Consider the following 24,780-nt stretch of genomic DNA (forward strand, 5'->3'; position numbering starts at 1 on the left):
GGCAATCGCAATGCCAAGAAAGCCAATCCATGGCGGGGAATCATGACGAACACAAGTTCACGGAAACAGTTTCGCTTCTGGAAGGTCATATCTAGCCAAGAAGCTGCTATGATGATCGCCGGCAGACTCATTTAGCGGAGGCCTTATCGCTAGCGGTGACGACTCCCAGGCACTTTTGCTTGCACCAACGAGAATCGAACATTTACTGCACTAAAATGTGACCAAGCCCGATCGACGTTGCACCAGATGAGGGTCATTTTGGCAAAGAACGATAACCCCGCGAGACCAAGAATGCCGAGAGGCTTTAATTGGGCAATGGAGAGTTTTTTCTTGAGGTTGCACTGTTTTGGAAGGTGGAAGAAGAGCTTGGGGACAGGGATCATGAACCATACGAATAAGCTTAAGATGCAAAAGTTCCTAGTACACGCTAGACGGGTTTGGGCGACGATTGAGGTGTCTCTTGCTTTGACATAGTATGTGGATTGTTCAGATAGCATCATGTTCGTCGAACTACACTCACTTGTTTTCCTGGTATTTGAGCAATGAAATGTTCTTTGTTCGCTGATATCTAGGACATACTGCTCTTTTTCAGTATTCCAAAGCATCGCCCTTTGTCTGCACAAAGTCCTTTAACAATTTTGAGACATGATGTTGAACATGAAAACAGAACACCGTATTGCGCGAATGCGTCTAATCTCTTAGTATTTAAGAGCCTAGGCTTCCGATTATTCTGTCTGTTCCCTATCTTGTTAACTAACACCAGAGTTACCAGTACCAAACAACAACGACACATCTGAAATTACAGCAATATCTGGCACCATGGATCGTAACAACTCTCTTGTCGTCCAAACACCAGTTGAGGAGGAGTCGGGAGGTGTTGCAATTCGACGACCGGATGTTGAGGCCGATGCGGACTTCGATATTCTGTCGTTCATTGAGTCTTCTTCTGACAGGCATGAAACTGGTCATGAAATGGAGGATGAGGAATACCGTAAGCAGGAGAAAATGCTCATGGATTCAGCCATCGATTTTGTTCTCAGTGAGGTTACTGATGAGAATGTCCAGATCGCCACCGTCAACCCTCATCCTAAGCTGTCGATTGCACACGATCTAGTGTCATTCCTCTTGAGCCACAAAGCTGCAACTTCTTACCTCTTCAGGCGTCATCCAATCCCTTCTAGCGCTACCCCTCAGCCGTTCCCCCTCAACGTGTTCATGGGTCAATGGACATCATGGACAAGTTTCACGCTATCCAAATCTAGGGAGGTCCAACCAGGCACTCTTCAATGCTCTCAGCCGATAAAACCTGGCGATATCGAAGTCATAACGGTTTCAAATGACAAATTCGTACAACTGATGAGTCTTGCAGACGGGGATGAGACGCTGATGATGACAATCTGGGAGACGCCCGATGCTTCGAGACATGTGCGTCCTCATCTGGAGCTAATGAAACCTAACTTTGGTTTAGTGGAAGAGATTGGTGAGAGAGTCATTGCTTGGAGAGTTCATGGACTTGATGTCTCGTATTACATGGATAGACTGGGATATCGCATTCCCGGCATGGTTTGGCCTCTCGAGGAGCTTAGCGAGGAGTGAAGATGCAATACTTTTTACTCGGGTCTTACAGGGTGCAGACTAGCGATAAGTATGAAAGCCATGGACATGGATGGCAATAGATAGAGATTAGCGCCTTAGGAAAAAAGTTTATAGATCATGATACACTTTTGAAGTTTGGGCTTAGACCTTGAAATACATCAGTGCACCTGTAAAGGCAACACATTACTAGACATGGACAAGGCACCTGAGTTCTTGTCAATAGCAGTAACACTAAGTGTAATGACCTCAAATATTAGAACAAAGTGAGATGCGTAAAAAATATTGATAGAACGTTGTTCCATGTATCAACAGGTTGAGTGAATCTTGTCCCCAGTACAAGACTGTATGTCTTCATTTCCCATTAAGTATTTTGTCACTTCCATGGAACTAGAGGATATCGAGAACCTGCACGAGAACTTTATTCTCTCTTCCGTGATTCTATACCGTCGGTCCGTAGGACATTTGGTCATGCATTGTGGAGTCTCACGTCAGCAATTCCTGCTCAAAGAAGGCGAATTATTAATTCTACAACTATGATATCTTATCGTATGCATTATATATTGCTCAAAGGCTAAATAAATATAATGAAGCCCTCTGAACTCAGAAGTACAGCGCAAATAACATCATCATGTTCATCCATCGGATCAGAGCTATTGTCTTTCTTGCGACCCTTTTCTATGGCAGTTGTAAAGCTAACACCAATGGATTGTCATATCCTACGCGAAAAGTCGCCGGCATATCAGTCATCAACACGCCAATAGTTCAAGATGCTGAAGCATTCGCGTTGGAGCATAGTACTTACCCCATCTACAAACACGTCATGCGGTCTTGGCTCTACGGAGTCCTCATGATCAATGCCAACGAAACCCTCAGTGACAGCATCGACCTCGAAGTCCACGCTGTCGCCACCCTCTTGCACGACCTTGGCTGGGACACGACAGAAGCGTCACCCATCATCAGCGCTGACCGTCGGTTCGAAGTAGACGGGGCTTTCGCAGCGCGTAAGTTCATACAAGAGCACCAAGATGTAAAGTTTTGGCATGAGAGGAATGTTCAGCTTGTATGGGATGCGATCGCGCTTCATACAGAAAGGTTTATATCATATTTCAAGGAACTTGATGTGCAGGTTGTATCGAAGGGCATCGCAATGGACTTTTCGGGACCAGCTTATGGTGTTTCGAGAGAGGACTATGCTGCAATTGCCAAAGCCTTTCCGAAAAGTGATCTCAAAGACAGTGTCAACCAGACTATCATCTGGCTTTGTGATACGAAGCCTCAGACCACATATGGTGAGTAATTCTGCTGCCTATTGCGTGGCCTCTACTGATATGTTGCAGACACTTGGATGCAGCCTTTTGGGGAGAGATACGTTGACAAATATGACCCGAAGGGCAAACAGAGAATTGATTTGATCTTCCAGCATCTTACGACTGGGAATAGTTGATGCCTGGAACAGGCTCCCTTTTTTGTAATACGAGCCTTGTTTCAAAACTAGCGAGTGGGGGCCATTATTATACGACGTAGCCAATCCTTGAGTAGCGGCTGTGAATTTCTCCGCTCAGCCACGGACATTCGACAAAGGTAGCATCAGATAAATAGTTAACCTTGAGTTATTAAATACTTAACCGCTTTTTTATACTTGCTTGAGATATCTCATAATGCAACTGGGTGACAGGAAAACCCTGCTTCGGAGGTTAAATCCAGGTGATCAATCAGCCACTCAACAGCGACTTCTCAGCAAGGCGCGTATTCCCGGGGTCGCGCAGTGGTTTTTCGACCATGAGAAGACACAGGATTGGCTGAGCGGGAGTGACGGTCGTGTGCTTTGGCTCGATGGACCAAGTATCTCACCTCCTTCCAATACTTCTTCGTGCCCGGCTGACAAAACTCAGGCGCAACTGGCAAGACTTTTATTACCTCGAGTCTTGTGAGCCATATTTTAGATGACCAGATCCTATCAAGTACCGGAGCCGCCGTATATCATTTTGGTCGGCATGAGCTGCAGTACAACCTCGCTGACTACAACCTTGCGCTGCGATCTATCACTAGACAGTTGGTATCACAACTTCCGGAGGTATCTACCCTGCCAGCCCGGATTCTGGAGACTATTGATGATGGCTTTGGAGATGCCGAAACTACCGTGGCTATACTGCAGATGCTAGCATCTGAGTTCGATAGGATTATCATCATCCTCGATGGGGTCGACTCCTCGAATGAGGCTGGTTTACGTGAACTGATGGAAATTCTGCTGAGGAAAAAGACTCGATTGCGAATAATGATGACCAGTCATAGTCCACCGTCCGGTACATTCATTGACACCTTTGGTATGAGCACGATCAGAGCTCGCGCAACAGACCAGGATTTGAGTCTATACCACGCGAAAGCTATTGACGAGGCACCTGTCAGTACGGAGGTCCTGGATGATTCTCATGCCAGGCTGTTTCCATACCAGAAACTTATGGATATGGCTGATGGCCGGTAGGTCTCGTTGCGTTTCTGAGACAACATCCGCTAAGGTCTCTTAGGTTTCTTCCTATCATACGAAGTTGGTTCACTAACATCGCATCGCAACCGAACACGGTTCTTCTCAGCCTGGTGGAGTCCTGGTCACCAAACTCTAGCATGGATGTCCCACGGGCCTTTTGCGAAGCTCTAGCCAATGAGATCCAAACCTCAAAACATTCAGACATGACCCTCTGCTCGCTTTACTACCTAGTCTACGGCGAAGAAAACGGATACACCTTTACTCCATCAATGCTATGGGAGGCTCTCATCGCCTGGGGTATCAGAGACGAAGACAACACAGTGTTTACTCTGACACAAATATCCAACGCCTGTGCTGACTTTGCTTTCATCGACACTGAAACGAAGATCATGAAGTTGCGATCTCCATTACTAATGGATTATTTGCGAACTGAGGTGTTTGGCGATAAGTACCACGCCCGACACATCAGGGCAACGTTTCGGTATTTGACAAGAGGCGACTACGAAGGCGCATGCAAGTCGTCTGGCGAGCTAAAAGAGAGACTTAGAGCTCATCCGTTTCTTTGCTATGCCGCTAGAACCCTTTCACCAAGCCTCGCAGCCTTTCCGGCATTGCCCTACGACAGAGATTTTCTAAAAATGACAGCTTCACATAGATCGGTAGACTCTTATCTTCAAGCTGCTGAGGCATGGCCGTATATCGATGAAGAGAGCTATGATGAGTTTGAGGCTGAAGAGGAGAGATGGCGTTGTTATACGAAAGCGTATACTCCCCTTCACCTCGCTGCTCATTTTGGAGCCAGAGAAGCATTGATCCAGTCGCTTGTTGATCGAGGTGACAACATTGAGGCTCAAGCGGCAAATGGACAAACAGCGTTGCACATCGCAGCTGAAATTGGAGATTCGTCACACACCGTCAAGCGGCTATTGGAATGCGGGGGCAATGTCGCTGCAGTTGATGAAGATGGACTTACACCTTTGGCTCATGCGATAGTATATGGATGCTTGGAATCAGTGAGGCTGCTCATCAGTCACGGTGCGGATATTAAAGCGCTAGATGAGGAGGATTTATTAGAATGCTCTCACGAGAAACCCGATGTGGCGGAGTTTTTAGTAGGGCTTGGGGTTGAGATGCCAGTAGAAGAGTCAGAGCAAGAAGAATAAAGAAGAAAGTACCAGCAATTGTAAACTACACAGTGATAAAAAGGAATTCATTCCGAATGTTTTGTCTCATGGTTGAGAATGGCTCTATGGCAAAAAACATACAACACCGGGGATTCGCTGGTCGTCACCGACCCAACTACTAATCCAGCGCTTCGCAGCTTGACTATGGGAGAGCGGACGGGATCCCGTATTTTCTACGAGCTTTGGTCGTATGTACCTGATAATGATGAGTCGCAGACTATATCGATTAGCTGTAGCTACATCCTCGCAGTGTTGCGAACCAATGGGGGCCATTGATTTCCAACGGCTTTGTTGAGGTCCTTGGCCTGACAGGCTCAACTCCCCAGCGCATGCTAGCAATACCCGCAAGGCGAACAATGGGCAACCAAAGTGAGATATGCATACCCAACAACGTCGATGTATTTTCACCATTTGCATAAATCTCGACTTACCAGATATTTGTTTCCAATAATGACGATGGCGCCGAATTGCTGCGGTGCCCCTCCTGATTCATCCAGAGAGGTAAGGCAGTAGGACTGATTCTCGGATATAAAATAGAGATCTCGGGATACTGCTAGAGAGTATGCATATACTTAAAGGTTTTAACAAATAGAAGTCTGCAATAATTCGATACTGCGGATTTGAGCTCGGCTTGATAACATATTTACCTAACACTTTTCACAGGAACCAGCAAATTATGCCATATAGCAGTTCCTCGTCCATTCTCTCTTAAAGAAGTCCTCAAGGCCTCTTCTCTCATAGCATGAGTCGTTCTGTCTTGACACTTAACCCTCGGTATATTCCTTGCTCTCTGCCGTCTGGAGCGAGGTCGTAGCCTTTTCCAGGCTCAGACATACCGGCTTGTTATCATCACCGCTGACTGAAGCTTGTACTGGCTCGTATTCATTGCCTCCAGGAGATTCCTGTTTGAGACTTAGAGCTCCAACACTGGAATCACGAGACTCGGCCTCTAAGATTTATTAGCCAAGGTTCTGTCCTTCTACATCTTGTAGTCATAAGGATCCTCCACTTCCTCCCATCACATAGATAGATCCAGTTTTAACCTAACGCCTCACATTTGTCCTCATTTGCATTTTCCTCACTCTTTATGCTGGCCATTGACGTCTTTTTCTTGTTCCTCCTCCTCTGTCTGACTGACAATCTCATAGATTCTGTAGCTGATGGTGTAATCGCTATGAAGTTGGCTTCGTCGAAATCCATATATTCTTTCAGGTATTTGAGGTGACACCTGAAGAATGAATTTTGTCGGATGCTCAAGAGTAATGAGATGCGAAGGTCTGGATTCTTCTGCAAATTACATCACAATTTCCAACAGGTCCACGCAGTTTCTTTGGGTCTGAGAAGGTTTGTTTGACAAAATCATATAGAATTGTCTCAATTTTGAAGTAAGGGACGTATTCGCATAAGCATACTCGACATCCTCGCAGGCCATCGAAAACTCCATGTGTTGTTTATACAGACGGCCCATAGCGTAGTTTTTAAACTCGTTGCAGAGAAGCTTATGGCCAAGACCCCAACATCTTGCATGAATGTTCGAAGATGACGGCGACGTGAAGTCATTATAAGTTCCATAATATAGCCATTCCACAAAAAGGCCAAATACTGCAGGATCATCATCCGGTAGGTTAATATGCGCTTAGGGAAAAATACCAGAGCCCGGGGACATTGCTTCCATGTACGGGGAATGGCGGGAGATCAATGCGATAGGAAGTGACCACATATTGGCTGCCCTGTCCTCGATAGTCGAGCCAACTGAGATGCTAGTGCTAGTTCCACGAAGTCTGTCAAGATTAGTTTCGTTTCATTGATCGTTTGGTGGCAGACATACAGATTCAAGGGCCTTCCTTGAGCTACTTAAGGCACGCTGCATTGATTGGTAAGAAGGTTTGTAAAAATATTCGTTTTCGTTTTGTTGTATGACTCCAACCTATACTCCCCGAGGCTGTAGTCTCTGTGATCTGGGTGTACATTAAAGCTTATGTAGTTAAGAAAAACCCTCAATGACTGACCCCTTCTCTTGGTATGGGCGTATTGGCTTCTCTACCATGTTTGGGATAGTAGTTGCGCTATGAATCAGTGTCAATAATGCTTTCTATAAAGGATATACCTTCAGTATGACAGATGTACCTCATTGTTGAAGTCCAAGATAAGGTATGCCAGAAAATGTTTCTATATTGGATTCTGTGTTCAGAGACTAACAAGGAGAATCTTCTCTTCTCTCCCGACAAGCTATCGCTTCTGCTGGAAGAGGCCTATTCACGAGTATCGGGGACATAGAGTCTGACGGCCGAATGCGACAATTGTTCAAAGAACTTTACAATACAAAAACAGGGGCGCGCACTAAAACAGGAAGGGCTGCTCGATGGCAGGTGGCCAATAAGATGATACGACGCGAAGAGGACTGGGGCTGTGCTACCCTGAAGATAGAACAGCTTAAGTCTGGGTGGGAGCTCGATGCACGTACTGGTGATACTCTTGCCTTCCTTGAATTCTAGAAGCTTATAAGTTGTCGCTGTATTCTTTCAACAATAAACGACTTCATTTCAGGTAAATTCTGGACTTCGAGATAAGAGCTAAAAATTTGTAGCAGCAAGCACGAGACCAAGTTCGCTATTACTCTCAGGCAGTTGGGGTATGAAGCGTTTTGGGTAACTATATCAGATAACTCCGTTCGAAAATAGTATGACATTCCAGACGTAAGTGAAGTGACATATCACTATCAGATTCCAGGTTGTTGAGACTGACTTGTATATACAGTGTATCTATTCTCTAAGCCAACATTCGATCCATAACTATTAACCCACTCTGTCGTCCCTCATACAAATTACGTCTAATCAATTCTTGAACGCCTGATTCATGCGCTCTGTTGACAACTCCCGATTCTTGAATGAAATCAGCCCGACTCCCCAAACGCCTTTACTGCCGCAAGTTTACTCCATGTATCCAGAAGCAACAGGCTCATCAATTCCTTCTTCGTGTCTTAAGTAGATTCTTGTCAGGAGCGTTTCGTGTTTGCAAAGCTTTATCAACTCACCGTTTGTAGTGCCTTTCTAGCAGATCCTTGCGATGGAAGCGTCTTTGACATACTGGGCATTCGAACTGGGGCTCTTGGTGCGAAGACTGATGCCGCCTGTTGTCTAGTGAGCATACTTTCTTTGTCTGAAATGTAAGTGGATAAGTTGTACCTTAAGTGCTCAGCACGAGTGTATACCTGATTTTGTCAGTAGGTAATCTACATCTTCTTACAAAACGGCGTACCTTTTGGCATTCGGAACAAACGTGAACAGGCTTTCCCTTTTTCGCCTTTGAGACTTTACCAGTAGGCGTGCTCTGAAAGTCGTCGTAACTATCCATTGAAAACTAGAGCGCTTGCAAAACGAACTAAAACATACAAAAAACGAGGAGCAAAAAAGGACCGAATGCGGCTGCGATAAATTGCCACCGGATATCCGAACATCAGCGCATATTTAAATACAGATTTCCCATGGCTTCCGTAGCAAAGCTGACTTCTCCGGCGGGCTTCGTAAGTGCTGTTTAACATGAGCCACTCGCTGAGTAGTCAGAACGAGGCTTGCTCCGTGGCGTTGACGAATCCCAACTCCTCAATCCGTCGATCACAAAAATAGACTCGGACCTTGACCAATCACAATCACCATGCGCCGCATAATCCCTGTGATGAATGCGAATTCTCAGCCTTGGGCAGGGGTGCGTGTGGGGGCTTGCTGACATCATCGTTTCGGGGCGCACGGAAGAGATTCAAATGCCGGGGATGACGTGGAACCCGAATATAAGTGATTAGATAAGATAATGGCCTGAACTGGTTTGGAATCAAGTGATACTTTACTTATTTTGAGGGACTTCGGCATGCGTGGGATGGAGATAGAGGTGTCCGAGTGTCCCGTGGTGGCTGGGTATACGGACATATGCCAAGGCTATAAGAGTCACAGCGTTTCACTGCCCCAAACCCTGTGAAACGGTTCGGACAATGCCAATTGACCGATCCTCAATTGTGCAGTTAGGCTTATTAATCCTTTGCTATCGTTCTTTTCTATTACAAGCATATATCTCAGGTAAGCAAAGTTTCATGCTCTTTCGACTTCTGGAGTTCGCTTGGTTTTGTTGTAGGCTGGCAAAGCCCATTCCTTCATCCATCCTGATTCCAATACCTGCTGCGCCTGAGGCCGATTCTCTGGCTTCCATGCAAGCATTCGTTTCAGTAAGTCCAATAGCGCAGCCGCCTCCTCTGAGTTGATGGTTTCCATACCCTCCGATTTCCTCGGCTCTTGTATCCACTGTCTGAACCGTCTGTCCCATGACCAGATATCCTGCTCGTTACTGAGCGCCTGGCCTTTGTTATCAAACCATTTTGAGCGCTTGTCCCACCATTCAGGCGGTGGAATACCCTGCAAGTGAACTTGTTGCGCAGTGATGTCGTCCTGGGAGGCGATAATGCCATCAATGAGGGAGCGATGGGCAAATAACTCAAATATCAGTCAGCTGAGGCTCCATATGTCTGATTTGAAGGTGAGCGGCTTTGTTGGTTCGAAATACGACTCAGGAGGGCGGACAACGAGGAGCGCATTGGACTCGCATTTTGTCTTATCTGCTGGCCGGAAGGCGACACCGAAGTCACTCAGTAAGAGTTTGGCATCGCATAGGGAGATATCATCACTTGGTAAACCAAGCCAAACAGGCAGAACAGCAGAAGAAGGCACGCCGGTTGGTAAAGGTTCTACAGACCCGTCTAGACGAGCGATAGGCTCCAGCTTTGGGGCACCGAACTTTGCATACAACTGGTCGATCGTCAAGTTGTTGAGCGAAGCTGGGAATCGTAACAATAGGTTGCCCAAGTGAAGATCTTGCGAGTGACTTTAGTAAGTGGTTGGATGAAGGGATCAGAAACTAACCTCCATGGGCATAACCGCGCGAGTGAACATGAGCCACAGCTTTTGTGACTTGGACAGCCAGAGACCTGACCACGTCTAGTTGAAATAAGCCTGAGTTAGATGAATCTTTTGTATCTATGAGGCTGCATCGTGCAGGTGTCGTGACAAGACATGGATGTGATCCGTTGGGCCCATTAACAGTGAAATAGTTAAGAACTCGCGGGTTCATTGTTTCATCTGTACCGGTCATTGCGAGCCTCGAGACAATATCGACTTCATCTTTATCCGCATCTGCAGTTCCAACCTTCACTGCAACGTAGGTGGATGAATTTCGGTCGAGGGCAAGCCAGGCGGTTGAGAATGTACCATGCCCAAGTTTGTGCACTATCTGGTAACGATCATGATGCAGAGTATCGTTAATCTGAACAGGATGGTAGCCTCCAGGCCGATAATCTTCAAGTATCTCGACTTCTTCGATGTACTTATATCTGACAGTTGGCGTAGACATAGCTTTGCGGGATGCGCTGGAGTAAGGTCGATGAGTTGCAGAAAACTGGGTATCAGATGAATGGAGGCGCGCCGGAAACAGGCGTCGCGTAAAAGAAAATAATGACAGGCGTATATATCGCCAAGTCCGTGATGATTCCATACGCGCACAGACTTCTCAGTGCAATCGCTTGCGGCAAATCGACAGAGTGGGGCGTATGCACCAAGGCCTTCAACGAAATCATGCCAATGAGAAAGAATGTTGGACTTATTTTTAGATCAGCAAGAGATTGACCGTTATGAACAGTTGAAAGGCTATAAAACGGTATGTTATTCTCTCAAAGCCTTCTTCTTGATTTCCTATCTCTAAGAAGTACACTGAAACACAGCTGGAATCAGTATGTCTACTGTCAACATTGTCAAATATTATTTTCATGCAAGGAACGTCCCTGTATCCGAGGAACGTACGCGGCTACCAAACAGTCAAGGAAAAGGTGCTTTACCCAAAAGCAATCCTTGTGCGGTATGTTTATTTCTTCCACGAATGGTCTAATTTCCACCTTGGTGATTCTAATAATCGACGACAGAAAGATCATCTATAAAATAGATATTTAAAGACATATCCAGGATTATTTAATCTATTATTTAATAATCACAGATAAGAATTTGCCTAAAGCTATTAGGTAGTCTACAACATTTATTCTCATGATGCTGAGTCTCAGCACAGGAGCTATTCAATTCAGTGGGTTGCATACTCTAAGACGCCACAACGCCCTGTAATTTAGCCCCGCCAAAGTCTTTCTTCCAACCAACAAAGGGCAAAACCACGTCACACAGCTGAAAATAATTTTCACATCCAATCACCACAGAAATGACTCTCAAACAGCAAAAAGAGAAGTATTAGGACTTCAAAGATGGTAATGCGTAATCAGGGAATCGAACCCTGGGCTCCCCGACGCTGCTCGAATGGCAACGGAGAATTTTACCACTAAACCAATTACGCTATTGGATGTTGTTGACGATCGAAGTGCAATTGGATCCCAGGCATTTACCGCCGGAAGCACCATCGCATGCAATTTCGATAGCCTCCCTAGGAAGTGGTTGTTGGTTGATGGAATGGTTGAAATCAATAGAGGGAGTTCGGGTCCAAGTTGAACAATTGCCTTTGCTGTGGCGTTTCATGGCGAGCTGAGTGTACATTCTCCCTGCAGCAAAACTGTCTCATGACAACCAACAAAGACATTTAATAGTATCGTAATTATTTGTTGCTTAAACAATTTCGCAGAGTGAGACATCTGGTTCAATTGCTCCGGTTGACTCTTTACTCCAAGCTTCCCCAAATTCATGCCGTTCCTCTTCACTTCTTTGAACACGACAAACTCGACGACCATGAAGCACCAGGTATTCATCGCCACTTTCCTTGCAGCGTTTAACAATGCTGCTGCAAAACAACTGGCACCAGTGAAATTGGAAACTTGGTGCATTACCTATGTGTCAGCCTACCTTGTCCCCCTGCAGGCTTCCTCAAACTTGACAGAGATTGGCGAAGCAACCAAGTACTCCAGCCTGGCACCAACTTTAGACGTGACAGCTGCCGATAATGCTTCATCCGTCACGACTCAAATAAGTACTGGTATATCTTCTCCATCAAACTGTTAGAAGAGCTAACAGCATAGAAGATACAAGCTCTTCAGCTTTTGAAACGCAGCTCGTGGACGACCAGTCAACTGAACCTCAATCTGGCACCGAGTCCACGGATGGCACTACAATCGTCCCAATAAGCAGTGTTGAAGCCAGATTGACCTCGTCATCAAACACTGCCTCAGCATCAAGCATTGTTACCGAGCCAGCTGGTCGATCAATCATCTTCCTCATATCCCTTCCCGAAAATGACAAACGCGATCTGAGCAGAAGAGCTACTGGCGGCTTCGTTGGCAATGAAAATCCGGGAGTCTGTACCTTCGCTGCTGTCTTTACCCTCTCGGATGATCAGCTCCTTGAAGATGGTATACCCATATACTACGCTGGCGAAGAGTTTAAAGAGCTCTCTGGACAAGGTCAAGCACCCAGCGATGCCGTCACAAAGACATTTTTGTCTTCGGGCGGCGGTCTTCAGTTCACCAATGCTAAGCTGCCTGGAGGTCAAGCTGGGTTCTGTCAGGATTCTAGTGGGAAAGTCTACATCACGTTTTCTTCGGGGCCACCGGGTTGCGTACCAGTTGATCTGTCGGTCTATGGAGGTATGTTATACTTGACTCCATCTGTTCGGTGCTGACAGTTTTGTAGTTGAACAATGTCAAAATGGCCGATTAGTTGGTCTTGATACCTCGAGGACAATCAGCTCCGATCTTACTGAATCGACACAGGATGTCACCTCAATAGAAGAGACACCTGTTCAATCCCAAACCCCCTCTGCATCGTCAGCCAACTCCACATCAGTTGAGGCTTCCACTTCGTCAAGCTCCTCAACGATCGGAAGTACCGACACTGCAACAGTGACCTCTGCAACGATGACTTCTTCATCGCATGGCTTGTCTACTACAACCACGGTCTCGCCACTGCTGTCGTCCCTGGATACCTCCGTGTCTTCAGCAGCAGACAGCTCTGGGGTAGAGGGGGTACAGTCGTCTTCTGTATCAGAAGAAGGATTCCCTGAGACAGCATCAACCTCGGATGCGGCATCATCTGACGTCAACTCAGACACCGTTACCTACAGTGATGGCTCTGCTACATCACAAAATATATCCGATGAGACATCCACGTCGACTGACAGTTTGGAGACAACAACCAGCTCAGACATGTCAACTGAGCCCGGGACCAGCGCTTCCACGAATGATGTTCCACAAACTTCAACAACTGGTGATATTACCTCCGAAGTTCCTTCAACCACTATGGACGCCTCTACAACCGAGCCGACTACTATTCCGTCCGTTGACGCCTGTGTTTCCGGCATAACTTCTCCAGACGGGGAACCTCCCCTCGACGTGCGTGAAAAAGAATGTTCAGACCTCAACGTCGTTACCGTCAGTCCTGCAACAGTGTAAGTATGATCAGCCCTGACCTGGTACCATGTCCTAACCACAATATTAGTACCGTGACGGAGGTTCGCAAACGTCATGTTGTCCGAGGTATTATTGTCGCCGAACATGTCATGCCAGCCACGAGAAACGTTGCCCCTCGTGATGATGATGACGTGGCTACTACTGTTTTTCCTACCCAGACGCCCGAGTATGCTACGTACTGCGATTCTGCAGATGAGTATTACGATGCTTGTTCGAGTCTTGGTGTAACGAGGTTTACGACCACCTTGTCAACGGAGACGGAGACGACTACTGATATTATCATTACTGTTCGGTGAGACGGAGGTACACTGGGTAGCCTGGTACAAAACTGTAGCTACAGGGTCTTTCATAAGGTTGATTACCACCAAATTGAAGCTCATATCACTACACTTGATCCTGTATTTAATGTTCAATGCTCCGCCTATCACATGATGAGACAAATAAAACATCCAAATGACCCCAACTACTGCAGCCTATTTCTGCGCCTTGACACGGCAGAGAACCCATCCGAGGTAGATGGGCTTCTTGCTAACAACACCATTTTCTGCAGTGAGATCCTTGGTGATAGGCACAGTGCCATACTGATCCTTGTACATCTGGCATCTAATCTGGTCCATCTTGGGAGGCTTGACACCCTTCACAGTAGAGTAGACGTTAACAAACTCCAGCTCTGTGAGCTTGTTGTTCTTCTGGTGGGTGAGAACGCCGAGAGGGACGTTGAGAGGAAGAGTACTGTCCTCTGGTTCGTTGACGGTGAGGATGGCGACGCCGACGTGAGGCTTTTCCGTAGGGATGGCGGTTACAGTCGTAGAAAAAGTGGCGAGGCCAGCGAGAAGAGTTGAGAAATGCATGATGAGTGAAGTCGTCTTTGGTAATGGACTACTTTGATGATTGAGTTGATTTGTTGTCTGACATCTCAATATGTTGGGAACAAGACGACTCTTTATACTTTGTTCATTGACATATTTTGGCTAAACGAAAATGCCAGCATCATGCATATTCTGTCAGGCCACGTAGCATTCGGCCAGTTCCCAATCCCTCCAGAGTAAGCAGCCTTTTGTCTTTGCTTCGAGGCTCTCGTTACCATGACCCTTGTCGTTCTCCGCATGGCTCAACCAAGTTTCAAGCCCAAATCCAATCAGAGTGGATTGAACGGGACCCCGCGCAGAGTGGATTCCTTCAATACTGGCAGAAACGAACAGCCTATACCAGGACACCCTCACAGCCGCTGCTACAATGGGGCAGACTTACATGAGATATTCATGTTAAGAACGAGAATAGGCAGCTGCAAAGGGATCCTGTAAGTAATGTATCGCGTGACATAAAGTAAGCCGACGTTAGTAGGTGACGCCAGAATGCGAGAATCCTCAGAGCGAGTAAGCTCAGTGGATAGAGTTATTTATCCGGGACTCCGAACCAACCTTGTTGAGCTGATCTGGATGACTGCATGAGGCTATGCCCTGGCTGAAAATCCTATATCGTAAGTCTCCAGAGAGAAGGTGCATAAAATCCACTCCGCCTGGTCTGAGCCAATGCCTTACGCCAATAAGCTTACAGTGCACGTTGCTGTCTCGTAATGGGGCAGCAATCGGACGTTTACGAAATTGCCGTCTTCTGCTTTGTATGTCCACGGCACTTTTATACAAGCCCACTCTGTTTTCTCTTTTCCAGCCCTCTGTGAACTGTCCCTTGCCTCATTGGTTCTCGCTTCAGATCACGTGTATGCTCTCGACGAATCTTGGTTGCAAGCGATGTCGATCGTCACTCCACTTTGAACGTTGGGCGCGGAGAAATTTCAAGATGATCAGTTTCTAATATCGCGCGCCTAAACTCCAGCCCAATCTCTTGTCAATGAAGGCAAAACCCGTGGATTGCGAAACTGGTCATTAAGAAAACCTGGCCTGGCACCAGGACATCGAGTTTCAACCGACCCGCGTCGTGTTCTGGCAAGGCCGATCGTGTTTCCTAGAGCTTTCAGGCTTCGGATGAACTGTTCAATTGGTTAGTCCCCGCGCAGTATCGTGGTACTTGGGCACTGATAAGCGCAGTTCTTCGCCATGGTACAGCAAGTCGCTGTAGCATTGTATGATCGGGGTGACTTCTCTCGCGGGGACAAGCGGCGAGTCTTTGGCTATGCGGCATATCACTGGGGTATCATCATCATGCCCGATGGTCACGAGGAACGAGACTACCACGCCTTCTCTGCTACCGATGTATCCGAGATCAATCCAGTTACTTTTCGTATGCACAACCCTACCATGACTTGGTGGCTCCGAGCGGAGGAAAATGTCAAGCCAGATGAAAACGTCAAACCGCTTGGGTGTATCGTTATCGGAGAAGTGCCAGAGGATGTCACGTTTGCCCAACTAGATGACTTATTTCATTCTATATCTTTACCGGTAAAGAATACGCATCCGCAGCAAAGCTGTGTGACTTGGATCATGTATGCCGTACAAGCCCTTCAGGAGCAAGGTTGGGTAATGCAGTTTGATCTTGACGAGTTCAAGGACCGGGTCGTCTCTTATGCCGACGAAAGGATGGAAGGATCAAGCTCACAGGTCATATTCTATCAATCCTAGCAGTGTTTCTATTTCTTTTTATGCTGCCAGTATACCCTCTCACTCCAGACTTCACCAGCTGGCTCTCACCCCACCCAGTAAGGGATCTTTGGAAAGATACAAGCCTCTTCTCCTACCCTTGAAGGCCGGTTTTGCTGTTGAACTTTGATCGAGGGCTGTCACGCTGCAGAGCCGTCTCCATGTCTCAATCCATACCCACTGCTTTCAAATTGAGCATTCAATCAGCACCCTTGTATGCCTCGGGGGTTTCTATAGAGGCTGATTCTGGCTTGAGATGAGTTCAATTTCTGACGATTGGGCAAGGAATAGTATGTGATCTACACTAGTGGGATATGAGACTGGCTGCTATACAGCGGAGAATATCGAAGTCATGATGCATGAATCCCAGTTCAAAGTTAGCCCAGTATTGACAAAGCATTACCTAATGTACACTTTCCTTGGCTTGTAGCAATAACAACTTTCCATTGATATGAACAAGTGTTATAAAAGGCGCCACCAGACTTTATTATCTCCACCATACAAAGAATATCCCCTAATCTCGATAATAGGTTAACGATATGGTGCCAGATATCTGCATTTGGGGTCTAGCGTCCTAGAGAAGCTGTATTTATGGTCTTCGATATTAAAGACGGCTTCGAATACGTTGTAGCCTAGCGATCTGATTGAGCTCTTTACGGAAGGCGTTCATTGAGTGATCAGGTAGACCAACCTCTCGTTCAGTGACTGCTCCAGTGCAGAACGTGATGTACCTTACGAAGCGGGGGGCAGGGAGATAAATGAGGTTGTTGTTACACTATTCGAAGTGAATATACGACATGGTGTATATAAATACACGGTATGAGACTGGCCCCTCAATTCATCAGATATACAGCTGGGGACCAGGGCAAGGAGAAGCCGAGAGCATATTCCAAGAAAGTCAGCTATCCTGCTTTGACCTCCAAGCCACAGTAGCGAGCGCAAGACGAATTTGATAATCTAATTGATTGCAAGCAACCATTTATACGGAGTACGCGAGGTCTTGGCCATTTCAGAGTTTTGCTTCAACTCGCAACTCGCTGTCGATAATTTCTTTTTCCATTGTGAAAATCTCTGGGCGTGACCGTGGCAGGAGATTGACGCTGAGGACTGGGCAGATGTTTCTCGGAAGAAGCTGGGCCTGCTATTAGTGTCCTGCATGCTACGTGTTCTGTGGAGCCCAGCTGAGCGAGCCTCCGTTCAATCAGCATGCTTGGAGAGGCTTCCGTCAGATTCGGTCCAAACAATTTCTGTTCAAGCTTCAATGATGACTGTTCATCATATGACGTACCCAATTATATGGACCTGATTTCATTGAGGGACTTTGTGGAGTATGAACTTGTCTATCTGAGCGGATATGAGCTAGGTCTTGACTTTGCTACCGTCCCCTCCTCTACACAATATCCCCCAGCCGTACTCCCCAACCCATCGGATTGCAATGGAGATAGGCTACTCCTCAGATCAAGATCCCATACCACCAACTTGAGAAGTGGGTCTGACCGGAATATCAAGAGGTCCCTTGATCGCGGTACCATCGTTGAACGTCAATGAAACTTCGTTGCGACTTCCGATGGTTCTGTTGAACTGCTGAGGCCCTCCGAGGCTATCAATAGAGTTGTACTCCAGGGTCGCAGTGTTGCTTTCGAAGGGCTGAGTAGGCGGGTTTGTGCTGCCTGAAAAGACGTACGGACTACCTTCGACGAGTAATTTTTAATCAGGAAGAAACCCACATTCCTTCATCCCAGCCTACCATTTATCGAGCTTATGAATAACACTCTAATAGTGGGCTGCTTGATTCATGTAGAATAGGCTCTGGGCTTGACTTATGATCTGCCTATTTTTTCTACTTCTTCCAGCCGTACTGTTGCGATATCTGCTAAATTAGAATGACAGCCAAGACGGACGCTTCTGAGAGTGCCAAGGCCAAGTACAGATGTACATCTACACGTAAGGTCTGAACAGGCTGCATAATATGGTTAGTCTCAGAATCACCAAGTGCAGTGCTCTTCCGGACCCTCTGCTAACAGGATCGCTGCAGCAAGTAGGTCCACGTGCCTATCGGCTTCGATTCATTTCGGGGCAACCGGGGAGATAAGGTTGCTTACTAGATGGGATCCGATACTTCAAATGCGATAAAAGTCGTCCTCGCTGTCATCGCTATCTCGTTGATGGAGTGATCTGTGATAGTTATGTACCCATCGAGCCCAAAATCCTGCAGGAAAAAAACGGTATCAAGAGAAGAGTACTATCGAGGCCTTTTAGCATAGTAATGCACTGCCTCTAGCTATTTACTACACACCTTTACTCCCTCAGGCACTTTTCAAGAAACGCTGTTCAATGCCCAGGGGCAACCAAAGCGTCGTCGTTCTAGGAGAACTATATCATGTGGCGTTTCCGCTATCTTTGGCCTCCCATATCGCCGGGAACCCAGAATCAGAGTTGGCCCCAATTAAAGAACAGCTATCACTTCGAAGTGAGATAAAGCGCTTCCCAGGATTGCCGAGCTCGTTCGAGATACCGCGATATCGGCGCCATCCAACCAGGGGTCTATACCCAGGGTTAACCAAACCTTTTTACTACCAAAACTTGCCAATTACTTAATAGAATCGGCCAGAGCATCGCATCTCATATCCTTGGATCGATCTTGTCACGGAAAAGACCACGACGGCAGCATCCTTCCTCCACATCTCCGTCGACCATTTGGCGGTTTGCTCCAGTCCGAGATAGCTATTAAATACATCAGTATGTAGCGTCACTGAAAGCGGAGAGAAAGGTCGGAGCATCACGTTCACGACGCCGTTAAGTAGCAGGAGATGCTGCATTATATTCCCGATATCTTCTCTAGCTCAAGTACTGCTCACTAGAGATATAGTTAGAAAACGATTTAGCAGAATAATAGCTCGCAGCTTAATGCGAAGGGTACTATGTTAATCTTGAGGCAAATCGAGGATATAGCAAACCCAGATTATCAGGCTACATATCGTGTCCTTATTTTAAGAAGCATAGGATATCAGACCCTCATGTCAAAGTCAGGGAACAGAAATCCACAAACGAAGAGAAAGAATCTACCCCTACAGGCATATAAGGGAGATAACTTAGCTCGCTACGATAAAGGCTTGCAGATATTCGGCAATATTTTCCTCAAAGAGGGCCACAATTTAACACGCAATATTACAATATCAATGCCCCTGTTGCCACTCTCGGGCTCTTTCTTTCCTTTTATTGCTCGTTGTAACCACGTTTGGAAGCATATCTTCTTCGTATACGTAATAGAAGTGTTTTAGTAATATTTCTTAGTGCCAAGATGCAGTTAAATATTATCTACTCGAAGATCATGCGTCCCTAGGAATTCCTTTTATTTCAAGACAGTTTCAAGTAGGTATTTCTGTCACAACTAACCCTGCTTGACCTGGCATCCTCTTTCTTTACCAACATGCCGTGATTAATCGGAACTGCTGAGATTCGCGGAAGCCATCGTCGGTCCAATCGACTTGGAAGAAGCCCGCTTCCAACAGCGTCGACTTACATTTATACTGATCTGCCAGTGCGTAGGTTCGGCCATCATTGAACCGCCACCAACCATCTAGTAAACCAAATACTCAGTCTAGCCAGCCGAGAGGCCGCGTCGGCTCCAGAAGACGTAGCATACCGCCGTTCCTCCGAAGCAGCTTTTCTATGTTAGTGCAAGCTTGCCCTAGATCCCGCGTCGCGTGGATGCAGTTTGATGATATGATGAGATCGTATGATTGCAGCATATTCGCTGGCGGCGGCTTTTCAATATCGAGAACTGTAAACATCATATTGGATTACCGCCTCCGGCCGTTATATAGCGCGCCAAACTTCTTCCTGGCGCTCGTCGCGAATGCAGAGGAAATGTCGATGGATATGTAGATGAAGCCGATATTGGATACCAATAGCTGGTCCATGGCATTCCGTGTAGCCGCGCCAGTGCTGGCCCCAATTTCAAGAACACGTAGCCTTTCAGTACTACCAAGTCACAATAGAAGTCGATGAAGGAACTCACTCATTATTCTGTTCCCAGACGCAAACATAGGGGAGCTAACGTAGACGTCTTCTGGGAGCCCAACTGAGGCCGCATCCTGGAAGAGCAACTGCAGTGGATCGACTCGACCGGAGAGGCAATCTGAAAGACGAGAACCGGTGACGTTGAGTAGCTGATGGTCTGATCGGTGCTTTGGCCACTCATTCAGGAGTTCGTGCTAAATGTCCACTGAGGGTCCGCACTGGGGTAGAGGCGCCGCAGTCCAGAAATGGATAGACTGTCCCTCAAGGACAGTGATCAGGCCAGCTTCTTCCAGAATGCCATGGAATTGAGACACAAACCTTTGGTATTTTGGTGTATGGTGCAGGGGATACAAAGGATCACCGGCCTGGAGCGTGCTCAGATCACAACCCAAGGTGCTGAAAGCTTCTAATATGTATGCAAACACTAAAGACGTCAGCTTTTTATACACATCGGCGAAGAAACCAGTAAGAGCAGTGGTCTGTGAAAAGGAGCTGGTGGCTTACTTGATTTGGGCGAACTCTAGACGAGCCTGGGTAATAAATGGTGTAGCCCGTTGCGAGGAGGCTGGTATCTCCATGACAGGAGTAACAGGGAAAGGACCATCAAAGAGGTTAGCGTCTGGCTTACTTTTAAGGGCTGTGTCTGGCAACACTTTTATATTTAAATTAAGACTGAATCGGAGCGTGTGTCATGCTTGCACCTGTAATCTCCAGAAAGAGAATATTACAGTGCGCACTGAACATATATATATCATATATAATAATCTTATTATCCTCCAGATTCAAATATGAAAAGATTATTTAAGGTCCCTCGGACTTTTATTCCATGTCTCCAGAATGAACATGCGGAATAACAGCGTTACTAAAGTTGCAGATATATATCGTCTGCAAGGCTTCCAAGACTGCTGGCATGTAGCTCTGCCACGAGCAACAAGTTATCGAAGATCGGGGGCCCGAAAGCTGTTTCTGAACAAGCTTGAGACATAATGGCAGGCATGGTAGCATCAGCTACGACTTCAAGGCCTCTCGATGTGTTGGACTGGATACCCAGGTAGCTATTGTCGTAGCTAGCCACCCGCTCCAGCAATTTCCTGAAAAACAACCCTTGAACGGTTGAGGCATTGCGATCCTCGCGTAGCTGCTCGCACCGATAGTAAAGACGGCGAAGTAGTGGCCGATGAGGGCCGCCCCAGAGAGGCACAGCCTTGTCCCTGCGTCGGGCGAAGGTAGAGTAGTCATCGCTTTGTTGGTTGATGAAGAGCTCGGTGGTCCCTACCAGAGATACTAACCTTGGTGCTTCCTGTATTGTGTGCTGGTTCTGCCTTGCAAGCTCCGATACATTGTACTTCTGTACGATAGGTAGCCAGTGCTCTGACCTTTCAAAGGTGTATCAAGGCAGCTCCAGCGGGACAAAACGGCGTCTCTCTGAAGCATGATACAGCCAAAACTGGACTCGTATTCCAGCATTCCAGCATTTCAGAGACTGATGATTGTGTTAGCGAAAGATCTCACTGGTTCTTCTCCCTGCAACAGGATAGAGTAAAAAGAATGGGACGACAAGCTTGGTGAGACTTGGCTTGTGAGCGCACGACGAGCCATGGTAATACCGGCGGAGCTAGATCTAGCCTTGAGCCAGGTGCAGGGAACCTAGCTTCTGCTTAACTCTGCAAATGGCGCAGTTAAAAGTAGAAAGGCTCGCGGCATTGCCGAGCAATCAGCTCAGGATTGATAACATCCCAGAATGGAGATAGTGGGAGGTTTCAGGGTGAGCTCTCCAATAAGTTGCTGGTACTCGGGAATAATGCAGTCCATCATTGGCTGAGTGGAATCCATGGGTGACGAGCAGTTATTTGACAGAAACGTTGCGTGAGTGAGCAACCTCCTCAAATTCGGCGATAGCTGCTTCAGTACCCACAATGACATGACGCAGACCGGCATTATACCAGGCAATTTTCACTTTACCAACCCCTAGAACTAACTATGCAAAGGCTTCAACAGTAGGGATATATGCTTCCACGCTGAGCATGCGACCTCGTTCTGAGCCCCATTTGTTCTGGATCAGCGAAGCCCGGCCATAAATCATTTTCAAGGCGTCTCGCAGGCTGAGAACACCACTAACGCAAAGGGCTGCCAGTTGGCCCAGACTATGACCAGCCACCGTCTTGATCTCCAGACCACTGCGTATCCACGATGCTGCAACCGAGTGCTGCAAAGAGAAGTGCATAGAGTGCAGGTCAAGTAAGTCATTGACGGGCTCCGTCTCGAATATACACGGGAACAAACTGTGAAGACCGATAGTCTGCAAGATCCGGTTGCATCGATCCAAATGGTACTGTAGGAGGCTCGAACTCAGGTAGGCTTCTCGGCTGTGAAAAGCCTGGCGACCTGTCTAGCCCGAGAAGACGAGCACCACTGGCTTCGGATGACATTGCGGCCTTGGTATCTTGGAATCGGCATCATTGCTATGGGCTCTGGAGTGAATTTGAACCTTCAATGCATCTACTGAACAGGCTGAGAACGCAAGTCGGTGACGGTATGACTCCTGTCGTTGAGCTAAGTGAAAGGCGATGCTCGGGAGCAACGAGGCTTTAGGGACATGACATTGAGTCTCAACGAATTCCATGAGAGTGCGGCAGTACTCGCGTAGGCTGGACTCAGAGTGACAAGTAATCAAGATTGGGTACTGATGAAGCTGGCTTGCAGACATGATTGGTTCAGGAGATACCAGTGGAGTTTGGCAAACAAGCATAGCTGCATTAGTCCCTGACGCGTCATAGTTGTTGGCCATTGCCGCGCGAAAAGGCTCTCTGCACGGCTCTAAGCATACAGGAACATCCATGCTTGCGTCTTTCAGCGAGGATATGGCGGGGTTGAGCACATAGAAGTTGGCCTGGGGCGGAATTTGACGATTCTGGAAGCATCAGCAGCACTTTGACCAGATCAGCCACTCCCGACGCCGCCCCACAGTGTCCTATGTTATCTTTGACTGAACCGAGATGCAGAGATGTCAAACCAGATTAACCATGTCCTGCAAAGACGTTTTCAATGCTCTGCCGCTCGATCAGGTCGCCTTTCTGAGTGCCAGTGCCATAGGCTTCGACGTACGACACTTGTTGCGGTTGCAGGCATGCCGTCTTCAGCACAAGTCGGTACAGATGACTCTGCGACTCAGCCGATGGCAGTGTGATTGATCCACTTCCCTTGGTATTATTGACGGCTGAGGCTGCGACCACGCCGAGGATGCAGTCGTGAACCGCCACTGCAACAGAGAGCCTCTTCAGAGAGCCTCTTCTCAGCAGAACGAAGCCTCCGCCTTCGCTCTGACGGTAGCCGTCTGCGCAAGCATCAAAGGGTCGACACTGAACAGTTGGGCTCAAGAAAGAGGTCGTCGCTAGATTTTGGTGCAACCTGGCTTCTGGGCCCATGAGGTTGCTGCCTTTAGCCAGAGCCATGGAGCATTGTCCCGACTGAATGGCCCTGCAGGCCGTGTGGATTGCTACCCCAGAAGACGAACATGCCGTGTCAATCACCATGGACGGACCATTGAGACCAAAGAAGTGACTAATTCGACCACTTGAGAAGGCCCTCGCAGTGCCAGTGAAGGAATATGCCGTTAGGGGATGGCTATTCACGTTATCTTCATAGTCACAAGAGACATGCTGATGTAGTAGCTCACGTTTTCTGTCGCTGAGGATGACGGACTGAATATCCCCCGGATGGTAGAGCTTCGTAGGCCGGATGAAGGCCAAGTCGATGCTGTGGATCCATATGCTCGGCTTCGCGGGGGGGCTTTCGGAAAAAGGCAGAGTCGAAGGAGCCAGCTGCCTCTAGACAACTGTTTACCTACTTATTCCGGATGTCTTCCCAGAACCGTTGGGGGGTCTCTGAATCCGGAAACGGGGATGATACTCCGATTATGGCAATGGAGTCATCACCATAGCCGTGATAAAATGTTGCGTCGGCCATTGGGGCTAACGACCTGCAGTGGCGTGATGGCCAGGACAGACCGGGGAATGCAATCAACAGGGCCAAGCGCTAGCACTCACCACTTGACCGCTATCATTCCGCCTTGGTACGAGCGGATGGTTATGTTGGGAAAATTGGAGCATGTTGAGGGACACGTCAAGGTCACCCAGCCTCTGAAACACAGCTTCGTGCGCTGGGTGATGGTAGCGGCCTTGCAGGTCTACCTGCTTTGCCACAGCCCCCATTTCTTCCAGGTCGCGCATCAAGGACATAGAGAACCTCTTGCAGGCTGTGATCTTAATACTGCTGGCATCTAGACGAACTCCAACATAAGACTAGGTTCAATTTAGCCATGTTTGAATGACATGAAGCAACTGTGCCTCTGCATCCTTCCGAGTGACCGTACCTGTGGATAACTACCGAGCACAGCATTCAACAGTTCCTCTCCACCATGACGTCGCCATGCGGCCAGCGCGTACAAATGCAGACAATTGG

The 24,780-nt window shown here is 47.4% G+C and overlaps 12 protein-coding genes and 2 non-coding genes across 18 annotated transcripts; 5 read left to right on the forward strand and 9 right to left on the reverse strand.

Annotated features, from left to right (window-relative positions):
• The first annotated feature begins 775 nt into the window (after window positions 1-775).
• Window positions 776-1,737, forward strand: FOIG_11716 (uncharacterized protein). Of its 4 annotated transcripts, XM_031212283.1 has the most exons (3): window positions 776-991; window positions 1,066-1,425; window positions 1,469-1,737. In XM_031212283.1, the coding sequence occupies exons 1-3, from the start codon at window positions 896-898 to the stop codon at window positions 1,637-1,639; spliced, it is 627 nt and encodes a 208-aa protein (XP_031058260.1). In that variant the 5' UTR covers window positions 776-895; the 3' UTR covers window positions 1,640-1,737. The 4 variants fall into 4 exon arrangements, with proteins under 4 accessions (XP_031058260.1, XP_031058258.1, XP_031058259.1 ...); XM_031212281.1 differs by having other exon boundaries at window positions 776-1,425; XM_031212282.1 differs by having other exon boundaries at window positions 1,066-1,737.
• A 487-nt stretch (window positions 1,738-2,224) lies between these two features.
• Window positions 2,225-3,040, forward strand: FOIG_11717 (uncharacterized protein; the record flags this gene model as incomplete). Its single annotated transcript, XM_031212284.1, has 2 exons — window positions 2,225-2,885; window positions 2,934-3,040. 2 exons carry the CDS (start codon window positions 2,225-2,227, stop codon window positions 3,038-3,040), a joined length of 768 nt encoding a protein of 255 aa, XP_031058261.1.
• A 137-nt stretch (window positions 3,041-3,177) lies between these two features.
• On the forward strand, window positions 3,178-5,353 carry FOIG_11718 (uncharacterized protein). 2 transcript variants are annotated; one of them, XM_031212285.1, is made up of 3 exons: window positions 3,178-3,438; window positions 3,489-4,074; window positions 4,122-5,353. In XM_031212285.1, the coding sequence occupies exons 1-3, from the start codon at window positions 3,255-3,257 to the stop codon at window positions 5,242-5,244; spliced, it is 1,893 nt and encodes a 630-aa protein (XP_031058262.1). In that variant the 5' UTR covers window positions 3,178-3,254; the 3' UTR covers window positions 5,245-5,353. The 2 variants fall into 2 exon arrangements, with proteins under 2 accessions (XP_031058262.1, XP_031058263.1); XM_031212286.1 differs by having other exon boundaries at window positions 3,178-4,074.
• On the reverse strand, window positions 5,340-5,455 carry FOIG_11719. The gene has a single exon (XR_004093446.1). It is a non-coding gene; the product is annotated as a 5S ribosomal RNA (ribosomal RNA).
• Window positions 5,456-6,029: 574 nt separating this feature from the next.
• FOIG_11720 (uncharacterized protein) lies at window positions 6,030-8,619 on the reverse strand (the record flags this gene model as incomplete). The annotated part of the gene is made up of 3 exons (XM_031212287.1): window positions 6,030-6,214; window positions 8,353-8,476; window positions 8,524-8,619. The coding sequence occupies 3 exons, from the start codon at window positions 8,617-8,619 to the stop codon at window positions 6,030-6,032; spliced, it is 405 nt and encodes a 134-aa protein (XP_031058264.1).
• Window positions 8,620-9,261: 642 nt separating this feature from the next.
• FOIG_11721 (CMGC/SRPK protein kinase) lies at window positions 9,262-10,659 on the reverse strand (the record flags this gene model as incomplete). Its single annotated transcript, XM_031212288.1, has 3 exons — window positions 9,262-9,746; window positions 9,834-10,123; window positions 10,173-10,659. The coding sequence occupies 3 exons, from the start codon at window positions 10,657-10,659 to the stop codon at window positions 9,348-9,350; spliced, it is 1,176 nt and encodes a 391-aa protein (XP_031058265.1). The 3' UTR covers window positions 9,262-9,347.
• Window positions 10,660-11,558: 899 nt separating this feature from the next.
• Window positions 11,559-11,640, reverse strand: FOIG_11722. Its single transcript has one exon. It is a non-coding gene; the product is annotated as a tRNA-Gly (tRNA).
• A 386-nt stretch (window positions 11,641-12,026) lies between these two features.
• Window positions 12,027-13,895, forward strand: FOIG_11723 (uncharacterized protein; the record flags this gene model as incomplete). The annotated part of the gene is made up of 5 exons (XM_031212289.1): window positions 12,027-12,270; window positions 12,314-12,877; window positions 12,924-13,677; window positions 13,728-13,865; window positions 13,892-13,895. 5 exons carry the CDS (start codon window positions 12,027-12,029, stop codon window positions 13,893-13,895), a joined length of 1,704 nt encoding a protein of 567 aa, XP_031058266.1.
• Window positions 13,896-13,953: 58 nt separating this feature from the next.
• On the reverse strand, window positions 13,954-14,766 carry FOIG_11724 (uncharacterized protein). Its single transcript, XM_031212290.1, has one exon. It carries the CDS (start codon window positions 14,548-14,550, stop codon window positions 14,173-14,175), a length of 378 nt encoding a protein of 125 aa, XP_031058267.1. The 5' UTR covers window positions 14,551-14,766; the 3' UTR covers window positions 13,954-14,172.
• Window positions 14,767-15,312: 546 nt separating this feature from the next.
• Window positions 15,313-16,729, forward strand: FOIG_11725 (uncharacterized protein). The gene is made up of 2 exons (XM_031212291.1): window positions 15,313-15,700; window positions 15,748-16,729. The coding sequence occupies exon 2, from the start codon at window positions 15,757-15,759 to the stop codon at window positions 16,276-16,278; it is 522 nt and encodes a 173-aa protein (XP_031058268.1). The 5' UTR covers window positions 15,313-15,700; window positions 15,748-15,756; the 3' UTR covers window positions 16,279-16,729.
• A 1,025-nt stretch (window positions 16,730-17,754) lies between these two features.
• Window positions 17,755-19,855, reverse strand: FOIG_11726 (uncharacterized protein; the record flags this gene model as incomplete). The annotated part of the gene is made up of 3 exons (XM_031212292.1): window positions 17,755-17,966; window positions 18,945-19,020; window positions 19,820-19,855. The coding sequence occupies 3 exons, from the start codon at window positions 19,853-19,855 to the stop codon at window positions 17,755-17,757; spliced, it is 324 nt and encodes a 107-aa protein (XP_031058269.1).
• Window positions 19,856-21,181: 1,326 nt separating this feature from the next.
• Window positions 21,182-21,918, reverse strand: FOIG_11727 (uncharacterized protein; the record flags this gene model as incomplete). Its single annotated transcript, XM_031212293.1, has 2 exons — window positions 21,182-21,667; window positions 21,832-21,918. 2 exons carry the CDS (start codon window positions 21,916-21,918, stop codon window positions 21,182-21,184), a joined length of 573 nt encoding a protein of 190 aa, XP_031058270.1.
• A 379-nt stretch (window positions 21,919-22,297) lies between these two features.
• FOIG_11728 (uncharacterized protein) lies at window positions 22,298-22,748 on the reverse strand (the record flags this gene model as incomplete). Its single annotated transcript, XM_031212294.1, has 2 exons — window positions 22,298-22,525; window positions 22,593-22,748. 2 exons carry the CDS (start codon window positions 22,746-22,748, stop codon window positions 22,298-22,300), a joined length of 384 nt encoding a protein of 127 aa, XP_031058271.1.
• A 588-nt stretch (window positions 22,749-23,336) lies between these two features.
• On the reverse strand, window positions 23,337-24,285 carry FOIG_11729 (uncharacterized protein; the record flags this gene model as incomplete). The annotated part of the gene is made up of 2 exons (XM_031212295.1): window positions 23,337-24,108; window positions 24,167-24,285. The coding sequence occupies 2 exons, from the start codon at window positions 24,283-24,285 to the stop codon at window positions 23,337-23,339; spliced, it is 891 nt and encodes a 296-aa protein (XP_031058272.1).
• Between the last annotated feature and the right edge of the window lie 495 nt (window positions 24,286-24,780).

The sequence above is a fragment of the Fusarium odoratissimum genome, assembly GCF_000260195.1.
Source record: "Fusarium odoratissimum NRRL 54006 unplaced genomic scaffold supercont1.22, whole genome shotgun sequence".
Classification (NCBI taxonomy): Eukaryota; Fungi; Ascomycota; class Sordariomycetes; order Hypocreales; family Nectriaceae; genus Fusarium; species Fusarium odoratissimum.

What these genes read in the sequence shown, in the direction of transcription:
- FOIG_11716 (XM_031212280.1), top strand. Translation starts at nt 820, where the DNA reads ATGGATCGTAACAACTCTCTTGTCGTCCAAACACCAGTTGAGGAGGAG.
- FOIG_11718 (XM_031212285.1), top strand. Translation starts at nt 3,255, where the DNA reads ATGCAACTGGGTGACAGGAAAACCCTGCTTCGGAGGTTAAATCCAGGT. An exon ending in GCTTTGGCTCGATGGACCAA is followed by an intron (nt 3,439 to 3,488) that starts GTATCTCACCTC and finishes GACAAAACTCAG; the next exon opens with GCGCAACTGGCAAGACTTTT. An exon ending in ATGGATATGGCTGATGGCCG is followed by an intron (nt 4,075 to 4,121) that starts GTAGGTCTCGTT and finishes AAGGTCTCTTAG; the next exon opens with GTTTCTTCCTATCATACGAA.
- FOIG_11724 (XM_031212290.1), bottom strand. Translation starts at nt 14,550, where the DNA reads ATGCATTTCTCAACTCTTCTCGCTGGCCTCGCCACTTTTTCTACGACT.
- FOIG_11725 (XM_031212291.1), top strand. Translation starts at nt 15,757, where the DNA reads ATGGTACAGCAAGTCGCTGTAGCATTGTATGATCGGGGTGACTTCTCT.